Source organism: Populus alba, chromosome 17 (assembly GCF_005239225.2).
Source record: "Populus alba chromosome 17, ASM523922v2, whole genome shotgun sequence".
Classification (NCBI taxonomy): domain Eukaryota; kingdom Viridiplantae; phylum Streptophyta; class Magnoliopsida; order Malpighiales; family Salicaceae; genus Populus; species Populus alba.
In genome coordinates this window covers 4379200-4397290 of record NC_133300.1, presented here as the reverse complement: position 1 = coordinate 4397290, position 18091 = coordinate 4379200, and the positions used below count along the sequence as shown (strand labels likewise).

General features: G+C 35.3%; 2 protein-coding genes across 6 annotated transcripts; one reads left to right on the top strand and one right to left on the bottom strand.

Moving 5' to 3' along the window:
- Positions 1–3089: 3089 nt before the first annotated feature.
- On the top strand, positions 3090–4811 carry LOC118038591 (ATPase family AAA domain-containing protein At1g05910-like). The gene is made up of 4 exons (XM_035044995.2): positions 3090–3307; positions 3439–3504; positions 3605–3854; positions 4357–4811. The coding sequence occupies exons 1-4, from the start codon at positions 3122–3124 to the stop codon at positions 4638–4640; spliced, it is 786 nt and encodes a 261-aa protein (XP_034900886.2). The 5' UTR covers positions 3090–3121; the 3' UTR covers positions 4641–4811.
- Positions 4812–9275: 4464 nt separating this feature from the next.
- LOC118038540 (ATPase family AAA domain-containing protein At1g05910-like) lies at positions 9276–16859 on the bottom strand. Of its 5 annotated transcripts, XM_073405851.1 has the most exons (12): positions 16732–16822; positions 16104–16177; positions 15611–15888; positions 15297–15398; positions 13314–15143; positions 13039–13227; positions 12653–12792; positions 11944–12189; positions 10856–11042; positions 10659–10724; positions 10297–10558; positions 9276–9805 (listed from the first exon to the last, which is right to left on the bottom strand). In XM_073405851.1, exons 3-12 carry the CDS (start codon positions 15827–15829, stop codon positions 9405–9407), a joined length of 3642 nt encoding a protein of 1213 aa, XP_073261952.1. In that variant the 5' UTR covers positions 15830–15888; positions 16104–16177; positions 16732–16822; the 3' UTR covers positions 9276–9404. The 5 variants fall into 5 exon arrangements, with proteins under 5 accessions (XP_073261952.1, XP_034900807.1, XP_073261953.1 ...); XM_035044916.2 differs by lacking the exon at positions 16104–16177 and having other exon boundaries at positions 16732–16859; XM_073405852.1 differs by lacking the exon at positions 16104–16177 and having other exon boundaries at positions 9276–9796; positions 16732–16859.
- Between the last annotated feature and the right edge of the window lie 1232 nt (positions 16860–18091).

Here is an 18091-nt window from a genome sequence, read left to right as displayed (position 1 = left end):
AGGTCTAGTCATGAACCGGGACAATAAGCTTGCAGCATACATCAGATCAGGTCTTGTTGCTGTCAAATATAGTAAACTTTCTACTATTTTTCTATAAAGTCCTTCGTCAGCCAACTCACTCCCATCCACCTTCTTCAGTTTCTCACCAGTGGTCAAAGGAATAGAGACTGGTTTGCAGTCCTCAAGCCCAAACTTCCTAAGCAAGAACTTTGCATACTTGCTTTGATGGATGAATACTCTTTGATCAATTTGCAGTATTTCCATGCCCAGAAAATGATGAAGTCCAAGATCAGACATCTCATATCTCTCATCATTTCTCTTTTGAATTCACTAAGCATCCTTTCACTCTTTCTCTCCTTCTCATATTCTCTGCCAGTATATATAATGTCATCTACATAAATTGAAACAATGATTAAGTTACCTTCTCGATCAGACCTTGTATACAAAGTAGCTTCACTTGTGCTCCTTTTGAATTTGCACATAGAGAAGTATGCATCAATTTCACTGTACCAGGCCCTCGATGCCTGCTTTAGTCCATATAAGGCCTTTCTTAGTTTGTAAACTTTGTGTCTTGCATTCTTTACTTCAAACCCTTCAGGCTGCTCAACATACACTTCTTCTTTAAGCACACCATTTAGGAATGTTGACTTGACATCCAATTGAAACAACTTCCACCCTTTTTGTGCTGCAAGTGCAATCAGAGTTTGAATTATGTCTAACCTTGCTATTGGTGCAAAGGTTTCATTGTAATCAATTCCAGATTTTTGTGCATATCCCTTTGCTACAAGTCGAGCCTTGTGTTTTTGTATTGTTCCATCAAGATGTAGTTTGGTTTTGTACACCCATTTCACTCCTATAACAGGTTTATCAATCTGTCTCTCCACCAATTCCCAAGTATTGTTCTTCTCTATCACTTCCAACTCTTCCTTCATAGCCTCCTGCCAGGCTTTATCTCCAAAGGCTTCTTGATAGTTCTCAGGTTCTATGATGCACATGTGACACCTTGCATATATGTCTTCCAAGGTCTTCAATTTTACTAGAGTAAAGCTAGGTGAAGATTGTTGACTTTTATCACTGTCAATGTTCTCAACTAACTCTCCAACTGTAGAATTTTGATTGCAATGTTCAACATTATCAAGTTGGACTGCAGTAAAGTGTTCTTCAGAGTTTTCACCTTCAACTTCACCTCCTTCAAGATTGAGAGATAAGTAGCTTTGGTTCATCAGATTTCTTTTCCAATTCCATGCTCTATCTTCATTGAAAATCACACTCCTTGAGAGAACAATCTTCTCAGATTTCAGGTCATATATTCTATACCCCTTCTCACAACTACCATATCCAACAAACACTCTTTTTCCTGCTTTGTTATCCCATTTCTGCCTTAGTGATGATGGGATATGAGTGTAGCATAAGCAACCGAAGACTTTTAGATGTTTGACTCTTGGCTTTCTACCCGTGAAGGCTTCAAATGGAGTCTTTTCGATAACTGATGTTGTATAACATCTGTTTTGAATATACACAGCAGTATTCACAGCTTCTGCCCAGAAGATTACTAGCATTTCTTTCTCTATCAGCATGGACCTTGCCATTTCACAAATTGTTCTGTTTCTCCTCTCTGCAACTCCATTCTATTGAGGAGAGTATACAATTGTCAGCTGCCTCTCCATTCCTTGTTTTACACAGAATTCTTCAAACTCATCCAAAGTGTTGCTTCTGGCAGACTTGGCATTGTGGCTTTACACTCGCTTGACTACTTCCCCAAGCAGTGTTATTCCAGCTTGAATTATTGTACTTGGTTCCATTTCTGTTTGGAAATGGATTTGGTCCTCTCTTGTCTTGTGATTGCCATCTTTGAGGAGGTCTGCCTTGGAAACCCTTGTGTGAGTTGTAGGCTTGATTGTTTCCAATCTTTAAACTGCTAAAGGCTTTCTCTGTTCCTGTTAGCTTATCCCTTTCATCATGTAGATCCTCCCTCTTATCATAAACTTTAATAGAAGCAATGACTTCTTCTACTCTTAGAACATCAAGATCTCGTGTCTCCTCAATGATTGACACAATGGACTTATATCTTCTACTTAGACTCATTAGCAGTTTCTGCACAATTCTGTTTTCTGATACATCTTCTCCTAATGATTCCAGGTTATTCACAATTGCAAAGAATTTAGCTAGATATCCATCTAAGCTTTCACTTTCTGCCATTCTCAGGTATTCAAAGTCAGCTCTCACTGCTTGAAGTTTTACAGCTCTAACCTTTTTATCTCCTCTGAATTCTCTACTCAAGATGTCCCAAGCTCCTTTTACAGTCTTCTCATTTCTTATATGTGGGAAAAGGTCGTCTGTTAATGTTGCTTGTATGAGGCTTAATGCTTTTGCATTCTTGATTTTATCTTCTCTGGATGTAGTGAATGTTTGCAATGTGATTTGCTCAGCTTCACTCTCTTCATCGCCTGATCCACTTGGAACCTTAGGTGATTGATGAGATTGCACTCCAACTTCTATTACATCCCATAGATCGAATGCTATGAGGATTGTCTCCATCTTTACAGCCCAAAAATCATAATTTGTGCCATTGAACTGTGGAGTTCTTAAATCTCCTCCAGTAGAGCTTGATCCTACCATTTTGAGTAATTAACAGTTTTAATCAATCTATTTTTCACAGTTTACACCCCTCTTAGGAATCAGTTTGTGTGTTCTAATACCATGTAGAATTTCATATGACTAAAAGAAAAGTTTGTAGAAGAGTTTTGGCAGAGAAGATTAGAAGAGAATTCTGTATTTCTTTTTCTTGCTATTCCATTACTGCAGAACTCTGCTTTTATACACATTACATGTAATTAATAACAGAATTCTAGATTTTAGGAATCAATTCATCTCAACCATTCATTAGTTGAGGGCTACGATTCTTACACATGTAAAAAACGGTTTGTAACAGAAAAAACAGTTATAACAGCTATAACTACTTTAACTTTTTTTTAACTGCTTTGTAACAGAATCTTCTTCTTTCATCCATTCTTCATTCTTCTCATTATAATCACAGGATTTACTTCTGAAGCTTTAACAACAAGTAATCAGCTTAACTTCCAACAGTTTACACTTAACATTATATCTTCTTTGCTGCAAGATGTTGTATGACAAACGATTTAGTGCCTTCCATTATCCTGTCACTGACGAGGATGCTCCAAACTATCGCTCTATAATCCAGAACCCTATGGACATGGCTACCATGCTGCAGCGTGTTGACTCTGGTCAATATATCACATGCTCAGGATTCCTGCAAGACATTGATCTCATTGTGACCAATGCAAAGGTGTGTTTTGTTCCTAGCTTCATTTAATTATATTTCTAGGTTCTCCTTTCTTTGAATAATTGAGCACCACTACAACTTTGGTCAGTGCATCTATTTCATGCTTAAATTTGGCGTGCATGTTTCTACTATAGGTGTACAATGGAGATGATTACAATGGAGCTAGGATTGTCAGTAGAGGATATGAGCTTCGGGATGCAGTAAGTTTCCAAGCCTTTTGGTTTTCCATGATTTTTCCTCTCATTTTGTCCCATCACCTGAAGCATCATTTGATGAATCCCTTTTCATAATATTTTACAGGTGCATGGAATGTTGTCACAGATGCATCCTGCGCTTGTCACATACTGTGACAAGATTGCTGCTCAAGGGGGTCCTGTACAAATACCAGATGATTTAGGGGGATCTATTTTCCCTTCAATCCCAGTTGTGCAGCTTGGAACAGTTACTAGAACAAGTGCCAGGCTACGCAATGTCCAGCCTGATGTTAATCTGGATCAAAGCTACAAGGCCTTGAAAAGGCAGAAGAAAAATGCTGATGCTACCCATGCTGGTGTGTTCATTGGTGATGCTATATGCTTTGTCCTTCTGATGTTGCTTTTTGTTTTTCCCACCTATCTGAATGATGTCTTGAAACATGTAAAGTTGCAAGACACATTTTACATGTTGAATTTTGGTGCGGATACTGATGTAACAGATCAGTAGCAAGTAAAACTAATCTCAGCCACCGACTTCTTGTATAATAGACATGACCTGTTTGTAGTTCATGTTTTCAAATTTCCTTTCCTTGTTAGAAAAACCTCTCGTAAATATTGACAACTAAATCCTGAAGCCAGAAATCTGAATTTTTCTATTCAATATATGAATTTGATCTCACAGCCCGTATTCCAAACTAGCATTCTCTTCAGCTTGTGCCCTTTATCTGAAGTTTTTAGCTCCTAATTGTCCTAGATTTGTTATATTTAATGTTATTCTTTGACTGAACTCTTTAATTTGCCATATGATCGCTCTTCGGACACAACTCTCTGATCATTTTATACTTTCATGAAAAACAGCTTCAACAGCAGAAGATAAATCACGGCATCAGGATTCAGTACAGGCAAAGCCGCCAGAGGAAGCCAGAGGAATCCAGACAGACCCGAGTCCTCTTCAGCCGATGACAGTCGACATGAAACTTCAGGAGGAGAAGCTTCTGGTCATACCGAAGGGAGTGGATCCCAAGATGTTACAATGTCAGACGCCGAAGTATCAAGCCACGTGGATCACATCAAGCGGCTTTTCGCGGAGCGCACTGAAAATTATGGCATTCCACTGCTTGAAAGGCTCTACACTCGTATAATGAAGGGAATCTTCGAAACCAAGGGCAAAGGAGTCGAAGATGATGTCCCCAGATACTCAATTTTGAGGTTTTTGGTGAAATTTGCAGAGAACACTGCAAACTTCTGAACTCGATACCTTTTTCCCTTAAAACAGAGGATAAAAAAAATGAAATTTGAATACCTTTTTTCCCTTAAATATATTTATATGCAAACAAACTTATTTATAAAAAAAATATTTTTGCTCATAATCTTTTTAAGATTCGAAATTTGAATAATATTGTGAAGAATATATTTACATGGTAATTGAGTTAAATTTTTAAAGGTTACTTCACCACAACATCAAGATTAGGTTCCAATAGCTTTGCCCACACTATGTAATTATGTGAGGATCTTGATTTCATTTCTTTCCCATAAATTTTAGAATATTCCAGGAGTAACTACTAATATTTATTTAATAAAAAGATAAACATAAAAAAAAAAGAGAGAGAGAGAGAGAGAGAGAGAAACATGAAAATAAGAGAGAAACACAAGAGAAAAAAAATAAAAATAAAAATAAAAATAAAATATTTTTGAGTTTAGATATAAATATTTTCATAATTTTTTTATAAGTTTGGATATGATTTTCTCTTTTATTATCTAGTTTTATTTTTAAAGTGGATCCATAAAATAAGTATTGGTGATGATTGTTAAATTTCTTTAAAATTTTCCCTTGATGTTTATGTTCTCACTTCATCTCTCTTATATATGTAAGTGGGTTGCCTTTTGTAATTCTCTTTAAGACATCGTTTATTTTTACAGTAAAAAAAATAGTTTTTAAAAAATTTTAAATTGTTTTTCTTTAAATTAGTTTTTTAAACGTTTCTAAATCATTTTGATATATTGATATTAAAAATAAATTTTAAAAATAAAAAAATATTTTTTTAAAGCATTTCTAAATGAAAAACACTTTGAAAAGAAACTGCTATTACAATATCAAACACTATTTAAGAGTGACTTCATTTTTTGTGCTTTTCCCTTAGGATAATTATTAATGATCAAAATATAAAAATGACAAGGTACTAAAGGGAAATATTTCTTTCAAAATTAGGATTGTTGTAAGTTATCAAGATTACAAATGAAAATATATGTTCAAAATTAAAAAAAAAAATTGTAACTTGCAAAAGCCATGATTGGATTGAAATTTGAATTAAGGTCTACTTTCTTTGACTCTATTTGACCTTTAACTTAAAATAATATTGGTTACTTACAAGTTTTTATGCATATATTAATCAAATCCAAACCTTAATAATGTCTTTAAGTTCAATTGTTATGATTTTTATTTTATGAAACTTCTAAATACAAAATGGCTTAAATCTTGTCAAAGATTCAACATCTTTCACAAGAATTAATGTTGATCGAAATTCTCACTAGAACTTCTACCAAATATTTTATACAATCCAGGTGCGTATGCAAATATGCCTATAAAAGAAGAGATCGTAGAACAAAAGGGAAAGGAAAAACATAAGAGAAAATAGAGAGAAACAAATAGGAAGAAAAGAAGAAGAGAGAGAAAGAAAAAAACTTAGGCTAAGGGGCAAGGGTCTTATTTAGAAAGCTTTTGAAGCTTTAACACTTGTCTAGGGAAATCTGGATATAAGAAGAAAGGCAGACAACACCAAGAACTAATCCAGATTTAGATTTTTAAGCTAAAAAGGTGTATACATTCAAACTTTAAAGGTGGAGTCCATTAGGCTTGTTGGATCATTCTTTTGTGTTCAATACTAAGTCTTGAATGCCTTAATATGCTCTTGATTTCTTTTTTCCTGCCATTTTATTGCATGAAACCTTGGCTTAAGGGATGCTAAAGGTGGCAGCAAAAAGGCAAGAACACTTTCTGTTAATGAAAAGATAGCCCCTTATTTTAGGTAGTTGGTCTGACCATTTAAAATGAAAGTGGTTAGATTTTGAAGCACATTCTACTAGAAATTGATTGTTGTTTTGAGTTGGTAGCTTTTAGGATTGAAAATCAATGCACTTTTTTGAGTTTTTATATTGTTTTGTTGTTTTTTCTTTACCATAATCATGTTCCTTACCAATAATAGGGTTTATAGGGATAAAAAGGACACATATTAGAGGTCAAGATAGGCTTTTCTAGGTACATTTCACATCTATGTTTTTTGGGCAACCTGTTTCTAGGCTTAAAGTAGATTCATCCATTGAATCTTTCTTTGGTGCTAGTTTCAAGGCTTGATTGGCTTAGTTTCTGGTTCAGGTAGGTCTGTCCATCATCTTTGATAAGTAATCTAGTCGTTTCTCACATCAATAACAAGTTTTAATTGATTTAAATTTTAGAGTTTTGGTTTTAAACTGAAACCCCTTTATACCAAAATCATGCAATTTTATTGATCATTAAAAAAATGAACCTTTGATTCTTGATATATAGTGGATTATGAACAAAAACATCCCCTCCTTTACTCGAAGTCTACTCTAGATTGAGAACCATGTTTTGTGAGAAGAAGAAGAACATTCATCTGTTTTGTTTAATCTTTTCTATTTTATCCATTTTTTATTGAAAAAATTTTGAGTTTTTGTGTTTTTTCCACTTTTGATCTTTTTTGTTTTTGTTTTTTTTTCTTTTCTTCGATTTGTTTCTAAGTTGATTTGGGCGGGTCAACCCTAATCAAGTTAGCCCGATTGTTTCAACCCGGTTGAGTCTACCTGAAAACCGAAATAATAGAAAAACAAAAACATATAATAATAATATAAAAAAATCAACTTTTGCTTTGGTTTTGTTTAGTTTTTTTCTTGTTTTTTGGTTTTTAGGATGTGTTTTTCTTTTAATTTCATTTTAAACCTCTCTTTTTATTATTATTTTCAAGAAAACTACAAATAAAAAATGTTTTTTATGTGTTGCATACTGTCAAATCTCTAAAAAAAATATAACAAAAAATTATATTGTTTAGTATTTCCATACGAAAACAAAAAAAAAAATGTGTTTTGGCATGCATTTTAGGATTTAATAATCAATTTATTAAATCCATGAGAATTTAACCAATATTTCAATAAATCAACCTTTTTTAAATTCATGAGAATTAATAGTTAAAAATCCTGGTATAGAAGGTTGGACCTACAAGTGAGGTTGATATTTAAAATGTTAGGAGCTGACTAAAAAATTCTTAGAGTTGTCCTAAATATTCATCAATTTTAATTGAGAGTATTTTTTACTGTAATATACAAATTACAAAGAACTTTTTTTTAAAAAAAAAATTATTTGAACACATGAGTCCATAATAAATTCTTAAACACTGGATTTATTTATATAAGTAAATCTCAAATCCTAAACCATAGATAGATCACCGATCAGAAAGTCATCAAAATATCTAAACCACATCAAACCACAAAGCAGCTTGCCTCAAATAATTAGGGTGTGCTAGGGGTGCTAATATTTTTCTTAGTCACAACTAATTTCTTACATTTGAATCTTTGATAAGACCAGTATACCTGAATTGTGTAGGGATCCTAAACCAAACAACTAGATAATAATTTTAACAACCTTTAACACCACGCGACGACGTATAACAAAATAACAATTGTCGCATGTGTGCAAAAGATGAGCTGTTTTGTGAAAGAAAATACAAGATAAATATTCCACCCCAAACATGGAAAATGAGAGAAGCATGTTTTCTGGATAGAGAAAAATGAATGGAAAATATTCTTTTAGATGTTCTTAAGATAAATTTTTGTGATAGATCATTTCTTTTTCTTCTTTTTTCAATTATAAAAAATGTTCTTTAAACACTTTTTCTTTTTCTTATAAAATCAGAGTAATTTCTTATTACTGAATACACCTTGAGTTTTGTTTTTTTATATAAATCATACTTTTCGATTTTTGTTTTATTATTTCTATATGAGCATAATATCCAAGAAAAAATAACAATTATATCTTCCTATCCTTTCCGATTCATGTAATGGATAAAAAACAGGATGATTTTTCTAATGCCGGAAAAAAAAAAAAAAAGATTTTTATTATTTTATATGCACCAGGTATTTTACTAGACGAAGAAGGTGCCACGCGGGACATTGAAGATCAAATTGCTAAGTGTGACAAAGATATTGAGACAATTTTGAAGGGTATTTTTCTTGTTTTTTTGAGTCGCTGCATTTTCTATTTTTAAACTTGTCTCCTATTTTAGCAGCATGTTTATTATATATATATATATATATATATATATATATATATATATATAATTGTTGACAATAAAATAAATAATTTTAAGACTTAATATCATAATTTTGAATCTCCGAAAAAATACTTGGTTTTTAATTAAATAAAATAATAGTTTGAATACCCTTTCTTCTTCTGCCTCTCTGAGTAGTTTGAAGTTGAAGATATTAAATAAACATCTTGGAAACTATGAAAAAATATTCAAGAATATTGTCAATCAGAAAGAGACTAATTTATACCAGCGATGCTTTTGCTGAAATTCAAACCCAATTCTTGATGTGTCTGCTTCAGAAAAGACCCCACCTAGTCCTCCCTGTAAAAGAATGCCACATTGGATTTGCCACATGCCATAATAATACCATGGAGCTTGACAGCTTGTGAGGTCAAATAAACTTATGGAAACTGTACTCTGGGAGAGGGGGGGGGGGGGGGGGGTAGAGAGAGAGACTACTTTCACTCTAATTTTTTTGCATTGACAAGAAAATCCCGACTTTACATCTGCTACCTGAAAGATTTCTTTTTTTGGGTTCAAATTTCATTTTTCTTTTATCCTCTGTTTTAAGGGAAAAAGGTATCGAGTTCAGAAGTTTGCAGTGTTCTCTGCAAATTTCACCAAAAACCTCAAAATTGAGTATCTGGGGCCATCATCTTCGACTCCTTTGTCCTTGGTTTCGAAGATTCCCTTCATTATACGAGTGTAGAGCCTTTCAAGCAGTGGAATGCCATAATTTTCAGTGCGCTCCACGAAAAGCCGCTTGATGTGATCCACGTGGCTTGATACTTCGGCTTCTGACATTGTAACATCTTGGGATCCACTCCCTTCGGTATGACCAGAAGCTTCTCCTCCTGAAGTTTCATGTCGACTGTCATCGGCTGAAGAGGACTCGGGTCTGTCTGGATTCATATCATCTGCCCCGGCTTCCTCCGGCGGCTTTTCCTGTACTGAATCCTGATGCCGTGATTTATCTTCTGCTGTTGAAGCTGTTTTTCATGAAAAGTATAAAATGATCAGAGAGTTGTGTCCGAAGAGCGATCATATGGCAAATTAAAGAGTTCAGTCAAAGAATAACATTAAATATAACAAATCTAGGACAATTACGAGCTAGAAACTTCAGATAAAGGGCACAAGCAGAAGAGAATGCTAGTTTGGAATACGGGCTGTGAGATACAATTCATATATTGAATAGAAAAATTCAGATTTCTGGCTTCAGGATTTAGTTGTCAATATTTACGAGAGGTTTTTCTAACAAGGAAAGGAAATTTGAAAACATGAACTACAAACAGGTCATGTCTATTACACAAGAAGTCGGTGGCTGAGATTAGTTTTACTTGCTACTGATCTATTACATCAGTGTCCGCACCAAAATTCAACATGTAAAATGTGTCTTGCAACTTGACATGTTTCAAGACATCATTCAGATAGGTGGGAAAAACAAACAGCAATATCAGAAGGACAAAGAATATAGCATTACCATTGAACATACCAGCATGGGTAGCATCAGCATTTTTCTTCTGCCTTTTCAAGGCCTCGTAGCTTTGATCCAGATTAACATCAGGCTGGACATTGCGTAGCCTGGCACTTGTTCTAGTAACTGTTCCAAGCTGCACAACTGGGATTGAAGGGAAAATAGATCCCCCTAAATCATCTGGTATTTGTACAGGACCCCCTTGAGCAGCAATCTTGTCACAGTATGTGACAAGCGCAGGATCCATCTGTGACAACATTCCATGCACCTGTAAAATATTATGAAAAGGGATTCATCAAATGATGCTTCAGGTGATGGGACAAAATGAGAGGAAAAATCATGGAAAACCAAAAGGCTTGGAAACTTACTGCATCCCGAAGCTCATATCCTCTACTGACAATCCTAGCTCCATTGTAATCATCTCCATTGTACACCTATAGTAGAAACATGCACGCCAAATTTAAGCATGAAATAGATGCACTGACCAAAGTTATAATGGTGCTAAATTATTCAAAGAAAGTAGAACCTAAAAATATAATTAAATGAAGCTAGGAACAAAACACACCTTTGCATTGGTCACAATGAGATCAATGTCTTGCAGGAATCCTGAGCATGTGATATATTGACCAGAGTCAACACGCTGCAGCATGGTAGCCATGTCCATAGGGTTCTGGATTATAGAGCGATAGTTTGGAGCATCCTCATCAGTGACAGGATAATGGAAGGCACTAAATCGTTTGTCATACAACATCCTGCAGCAAAGAAGATAGAATGTTAAGTGTAAACAGTGAAAGGAAGCACAAACACTGGACAGACAACCAGCTTGTATGTAACAAGAAATATGTGCCGTAACAATCAATTGACTGGGATGATCATAGGGTGATGTAATTTCAAATGCAGACAACATACCAGACCTTGCTAGGAAACCCCCCTCCTCTCTCTCACATGCGAGTGCACAGAGACATACAGTCTACTCGCTCTTTCTTGACCTTATCCCTCACTGAGACTACTTTTCATTGATTTCATTCTCTTCTGGATCTAAAACGTTCACTATATCTCTCATCTAGCTCCTCCAATCTCTCTTTGGTTTGTAACCACATACTTGACTCTCCCATCCTCTTCATATATTTTGATATTTGATTCTATTCAATAAAAATTAGACGTGATTTGTTCAAAAGATAAGAGATTCAAGAGTGTCATGGGTATTGCCTACGGGAAAGGCATAGGAGAACCAATTCCAAGCTCACCAACCTTTTTTAACAATCTGCATTTGGCTTTAATTAACTAGAAAAATTGAAATATGCTCCATGACATCTGCATTTTATTAGAACCCACATGCTGGACTAAATTGAGACCATTTCAATAATGCTAAAAAGTGAAACAACAATCCAAATTTAAAATTTTTTGTTGCATGAAGAAGCAAATTCCATGTTGCATTGCTTTGAAGTACCACACTCTACCATATCTGTGTTTTGTTTAGACCATTTCAATGTGATTTAAACTACAACTACAGTATTAATATAAAAATTTCTTGTTGCATTAAGGCAGTAAAATCACATCGTTTTGAGGTAAAATGTGGTTTGGGGTAAAACCACAAGTGTGATGTCAACATTATATACCGATCTTCTCATAAGACTGGGACTATGGTCTTACCGGTTGCAAATATCTCTGAGGCACATGCGCATTTGGCGTAGAGCATGCTGCTCAGCTTCTATCTTGGCTTTTAACTCTGAGGCCTTTGGGCCACTAGCCACTTTTTGTGCCTTGGGAAGTTCAGGAAGGGGTGCAGATCCTTGTGATTTCTTGGTCACGTCCTCCACCACAACTGATAAGGCAGCCTCAATTAAACGGTCAAAGAACAAAGATCTGTCTTCAGTTGACGGTTTCCCCACTTGATAGCTGACAACAGAAATTTAATATATAAACAAAATACTGGATTTAACAAGGAAATTATTTGTCATCATGATTATGTAAAAATGGCTCACCAGGAAACAGGGTCTTTGCAGGCACCAAATGAATGCCATGCATCCATTTAAAAGCAAGAAAAAAAAAACTAAAGGGTATTATTATACAAGCTTGCATTGAAAGCCTTTTGATGCCTAAAGATTGCCTTCCTATCAGCTATGGTGGATTACAATGATTCCAAGAAGTCTTAATATAAGCATAATAGGGTTAGATAGACCTTTCTGTTTGCTACTTTGGAAAAACAAGAATGGATGTATAAAGTATGATATTAAAATGATGTTTAAAGTAAAGAAATTAAATTTAAGAGAAACATTACTATCGAGAAAAATTATATCATAATGATTATAAGCAGCAGTACAGGGATTGCAACACATTTGCTTTCAAAAATAAAACGTACGCTGAACGATGGGGAAATACCAAGGATGCACCATCAATTTCAGCAAGTGGAGATGAAGAGCTTCCAAGTAATAGAATGGGTAAGTCTGACGGCAATTCTTCTAATAAAGTGAGAAGAACAGCCCTGAGTTGTTCATGTGCCTGCAACATCAAGCTCGTAAAGCTCAGAAAAAGGTTGATGCAATGACATCATTGACTTTAAGGTGCTTAATCCAAAAAACATCACTCAAAAATCAGAAAGTTTAAGCAAGCATGGTCAATTGTTTCAGGTTAGACACAAGAATATAAATGACTCCCTTGGATTTGTAGGGGAAAAGACAGTGCATGTGATACAACAAAAATTTTACTGCATTTTCCTAAAGTTAGCAGAGGGAGGCATGTGCTTACGTTATCCCACCAAAGATCAAAATGAGGCATGTAAAGGATAGATGGCGTTGCTCTCCTTGCTTCACCAAATATGTGCACCAATGCTTCCTCTGGTGTCTTTGCACTGGGATCTGAAAGCAGAGATGGAAGTCCAAGAGAATGAACAGGAAATTTCTCCAGTTCATGTAACACTGCAGGCCCAAGATGATCCTGTTAAACTAAATCAGTAAGTACTCTTAGTTTGGTGTTTACATAATGATCAATATTCAAAGATTGAATGGTTAAAAGATAATTACCAGACCAGAACCTTCACATCCGCAAAGCAGAAGCCGTGGCCTATACACAAGAGGAATTGCAGATCCATAGGAAAGCATAGAAAGCTTGATAAACTCGGATGACACTGCAAGAGGTGGAAATATATCGGATAGGCAATTCATGGCTTTATGAAGATGACCTTGCAGACATGGTGCAACTACTAAAGACAATGGCCTAGAGTGCACAACAGCACCTCTATGAGCTGCAGGGGTAATTGAGGACATGGCTTCAACAAAATGATCCTTTTCAACCTTTACAGAATCAACATCTATCACAAACTTATCATCACTTGTGTAAACTTGAGGGTATTTTTCACGGAAAGCACGGATGGCAGCTTCAGTGCATAATGCCTTTAAATCAGCACCACAATAGCCGACACAACTTGCTGCCAGTTCTGACTTTAGCTCCTTTGAAGGAGGATGCTTCCACTTGCGGGTGTGAATGTCTAATATTTCAGCACGGGCCTCACAACCAGGCAAAGGAAAGTTAAATTCTCGATCAAACCGACCAGGGCGACGCAAGGCTCCATCGATAGCATCAACTCTATTGGTTGCTCCAATCAAAACAACTTGTCCACGAGAATCCAGACCATCCATCAATGCGAGCAGAGTAGAAACAATAGAGTTGTGAATCTGCTCTTGTTTGCTAGATCTAACAGGAGCAAGTCCATCTATTTCATCAAAGAAGATGATGGAAGGCTGGTTCCTTTGCGCCTCCTCAAAAAGAAGTTTCAATTGCCTTTCAGCCTCACCAACCCATTTGCTTAGTACATCAGCACCCTTGCGCATGTAAAAGCTAACCTTCTGGCCAGCTTTTGAAGCAGCACATGCTAATGCCCTGGCAATTAATGTTTTCCCAGTACCAGGAGGACCACATAACAAAACCCCTCTTGGCGGGGTAATGTGATAACTGGCAAAGAAATCTGGATATAACAAGGGAAAGAAAACCATCTCCTTCAGAGCATCAATATATCCTGAAAGCCCACCTATGTCATCAAAACTTACACTCTCATCAACCTGTAAAGGTTGGATATCTGCCCCTCCCTTAGAGCTGGGGCCAGCAGTTTGCACACCAGAAGTCAAGCTTGCTAAGGCATCACCTTGATGGCCCCAACCAGATGCAGCAACATTCAGTCCCCATGCTGTCGTCCCATGCATCTCTAGTCCCCCTAAGAGCCAGGGTGGTCCAGATCTGCTCCCACCTCGAGCCCAAGGAATAGCAGGACCTTGGTCTAGCTCATCCACAAGAAGGGAATCATCAGAATCTTCTGCTCTTGTTAGACGATGACGCTTGTGAACCCTTGATCCCCCCTTCCTTACATCCCTATTGACCTTTGTTCCCATTCCTTGATGCAATACCCTTCGAGGAGATTGCGGTCTTTGCTTACCTTCCTCCATAGAGAGCCTACGGACTTCTGCGCGATTTCGGAGATCATATCTCCTCCTTCCATCCTGTTCCTCCTCCTCCTCCTCCTCCTCTTCACCTTCATCATCATCACCATCTTCCTCTCCTTCGTCCTCACCCTCTCCATCACCCTCATCATCATTCTGACCATCATCTGCATCATTATCATCAATATCATTCCCATTTTCAGTCTCATCTTCGACAGCCTTCTCCTCAGAAGTATCTTGCTCATCCCCAGAGTCTAAAGCCAATGGCTCTGTTTTGATTGTTCTTGAACGACGGGGCCGCAATCCTTCACGCCGAGGTGTTGATTTAGTCTCCACAATTTTTTTATGCTTGGAAGATGATAACTCATCTTGACTTGCACTATTATGAATCCGATTCCTCAAAGGTCGAAATGCAGGTCTCTGAAAAACAATGTTACCCAAAGCTTTGCATGAAGTGAAAAATGGAGAACAAATCATTTTTACCATCTAAAACCTAAGCCCTTAGAAGTTGAGAAAAACTACAGTAACATGTATACACAAAAACTGAGGGCATGCAAGAAGATAGATTCTAACCATCAAGTCTTCATCCTCTGATCCAGAACTATCCGTGTAATCTTCAAGATGAGCAGAAAGCCTCCTCTTTCTTGTTGAGCGTCGAAGATTGGTTGGAACTGACTGCGAGAGAATCAGAAACAACATAATGCCATATTTTAGAATATATAACATTAATAAGAATAGGGAATCACGGAGTAATATAATTAGCATTAGGAGAGGAGAAATATTCTATAAACTCGTCATAATAGCATGTTCAGCCTCCATTAAAAAGTCCCACAGACAGTAGAATAAATACAAAGAGAAATGAAGTTAAAGGAGATATGAACAGTTACATTAGCATTTGCAGCCCGCACCGCCCGGTTACCCAACATCTTGGCAATCCGAGAAGCTGCAGTCCTCGTCTTTGTTTTTCCTTTCCTAGGCCGGATAATGCTTGGGGAATAATACAAGTACGTCCGGCTAAACACTTTTGGTCTTCTCCTAAGCCTATCACTAGTCCGCACAGGCCTTGCAACTGGGCCATCTCCTTGACCAGAACGTTTTGTATACATATGCAACGAAACAAAAATCTATCTCCGTCGTCTATGCTCTCCCATAAAATTAAAAACACCTGACCTCAACAGAAAAAACGAAAAAAAAAAAAACCTCAAGTTTAGGATCCAACCCCTACAATAAATAAACAAATAAAAAAACCCACAAACATAAACACAATTTATTAAGCTCACTCATAGAATACCATTATTTTTATTTCTAAATTCTGATCATCTTTCCAGCACTACCACAAATTTAAAAAAAATTCTGCTTTTCAAGAATAAAAACTCGTACATTGCTACACATTGTTCTCCTTCTCCCACTTTCAACTTCAAGCTTCCAGCAGAATCAACAGGAAATTCACCCCACTTCAAAAACACACTAAAAAAAATCAGTTCCTTCAAACCTCTAAATTCTTAACTCGCTATCTAAAACCCCTAAACAGCTCTCCTAAATACAAATTACTAAAACCCTAACAACCGCAAAATCCCGATAATAACTCCATTGTTCAGCACACGCAACAGGGGTGCTTACACTCTAAAATAAATACTCAAAAAACTCTACCATGTAAAATTTACTAAACACTAATTATCCTCATTTAAAATGCCCTAAATTACTCTTAACACAAAAATCATCAAAATAAAATTACTCTAATAACTAATTAGCACTAATTTCGATCATTTTCAGTAAATTCCACATAAAAAAATAAAGTAATGTGCAGATTTTTTTTTTTCAATAAATAAAGATTTCACAAAAAAAAAAAAATCAATGCATGCAGAGAGGATAGACAGCGGAAATTAAAAAATAGATAAATTTCTTAAATTTTAAAAAAACAATTGAACGATATACATTTTGAATAATCAGAAAAATCTTTGAATTTTTTTAGGGGAAAAAGGAAAGGAAAAGGACGGTGGAGATTTACCTTATCAGAGAGATCTGTCTAGGGAGAGAGAGAGCGAGAGAGGGTGATAAAACCCCAGGGACATGGCGTTTCTGGGAGGGGGGGGGGTTTCTCGCATTTTATAAAAACCTAAAGAGAGCGAGTTTTTGTTATGGTGACTCAGTGAGTGAGTTTAAAACGATAGAGAGCGAGTTGACACATAGCTTTAATTTCAATGTGGACGTTTGTGTGGATCCTACTTGTCTCCAGTCCTGGTCGTTAAGTGCCACGTGTTTTATGTTTTTGCTGAAGAGTCTTGTTGTTAACGTAATGGATCCAGTTGGAGGTTGCCACGTGGAAGGTAGCTTATTTTGGGTGACGTGTGAATTGGAGGAGTTTTGTATGTTTGATGTGGCGGAGGGGGATTGAGTGGGATTTGGAAAGATTATGTAAACGGGTACACCTGATGTTTTTATTTTTTTTTCTATTTAGGAAAATATTAAACATCGTATAAGTGTATTATTTCCATGGTACATGCTTTGTGAACATGAAATTTTTTATTATTATTAATATAATTATTCAGATCAATTTGTGTACATCTCGACTAATTTTATAGGCCTTGAAATTAATAATTATATAAATCTATAATTACCCTGAAATTTATGAAACTCAAACTGGTAATTTTTAAAAAATAAATATAAAATTTAACCAGTTAAGATATATTTTCCAGAATTATTAGCATGAATATAAAGTTTGGTTCAATTTAATTTAATGGGTTGTTTCAAAATCCAGGAATATGTGGTAAAACTTGAATTTTGACAAATCAATTTAAAATTTTATTAATTTATTTAAATTGATTTAAATTAAAAAAATAAAAAAATATAATTAATTCAAATAAAAATCTAGATAGATTTTTTAATCAAATTTAGTTCAGTTTAACCTCATCACAATATAATAATTAACTTATTAATTTTAAAATAAAATAATAAAAAAATATTATTTTAATTTTAAAAAAGATGAGGGTTATACTATATGACATGTTATAAATTTGTAATTAAATAAAAAAAATAATCATTATTTTACTTGAATTTAATTGACGGGACTAATTAGGTTAAAAATATAATATATTTTTTATTTTTAAAATAATATATATATATATATACACACACACACTAGTGATCTAATAACCCATGAATTGATCAAATAATAATGGATCATATCCAAATTTATATTTTAAACAAAATGATAATAGACTCTGAATTTGACCACAGCAAATTTATATTTAAGAAAAGCTTAATAAGTGGAGAAATGAAGGGAAAGCTTTAATATATATTTTTTTTCCCCTTCATGGTTAGGAAAGTACACTCCCTTTTTTTATTTTCTAGATTCAAACATTAAAATC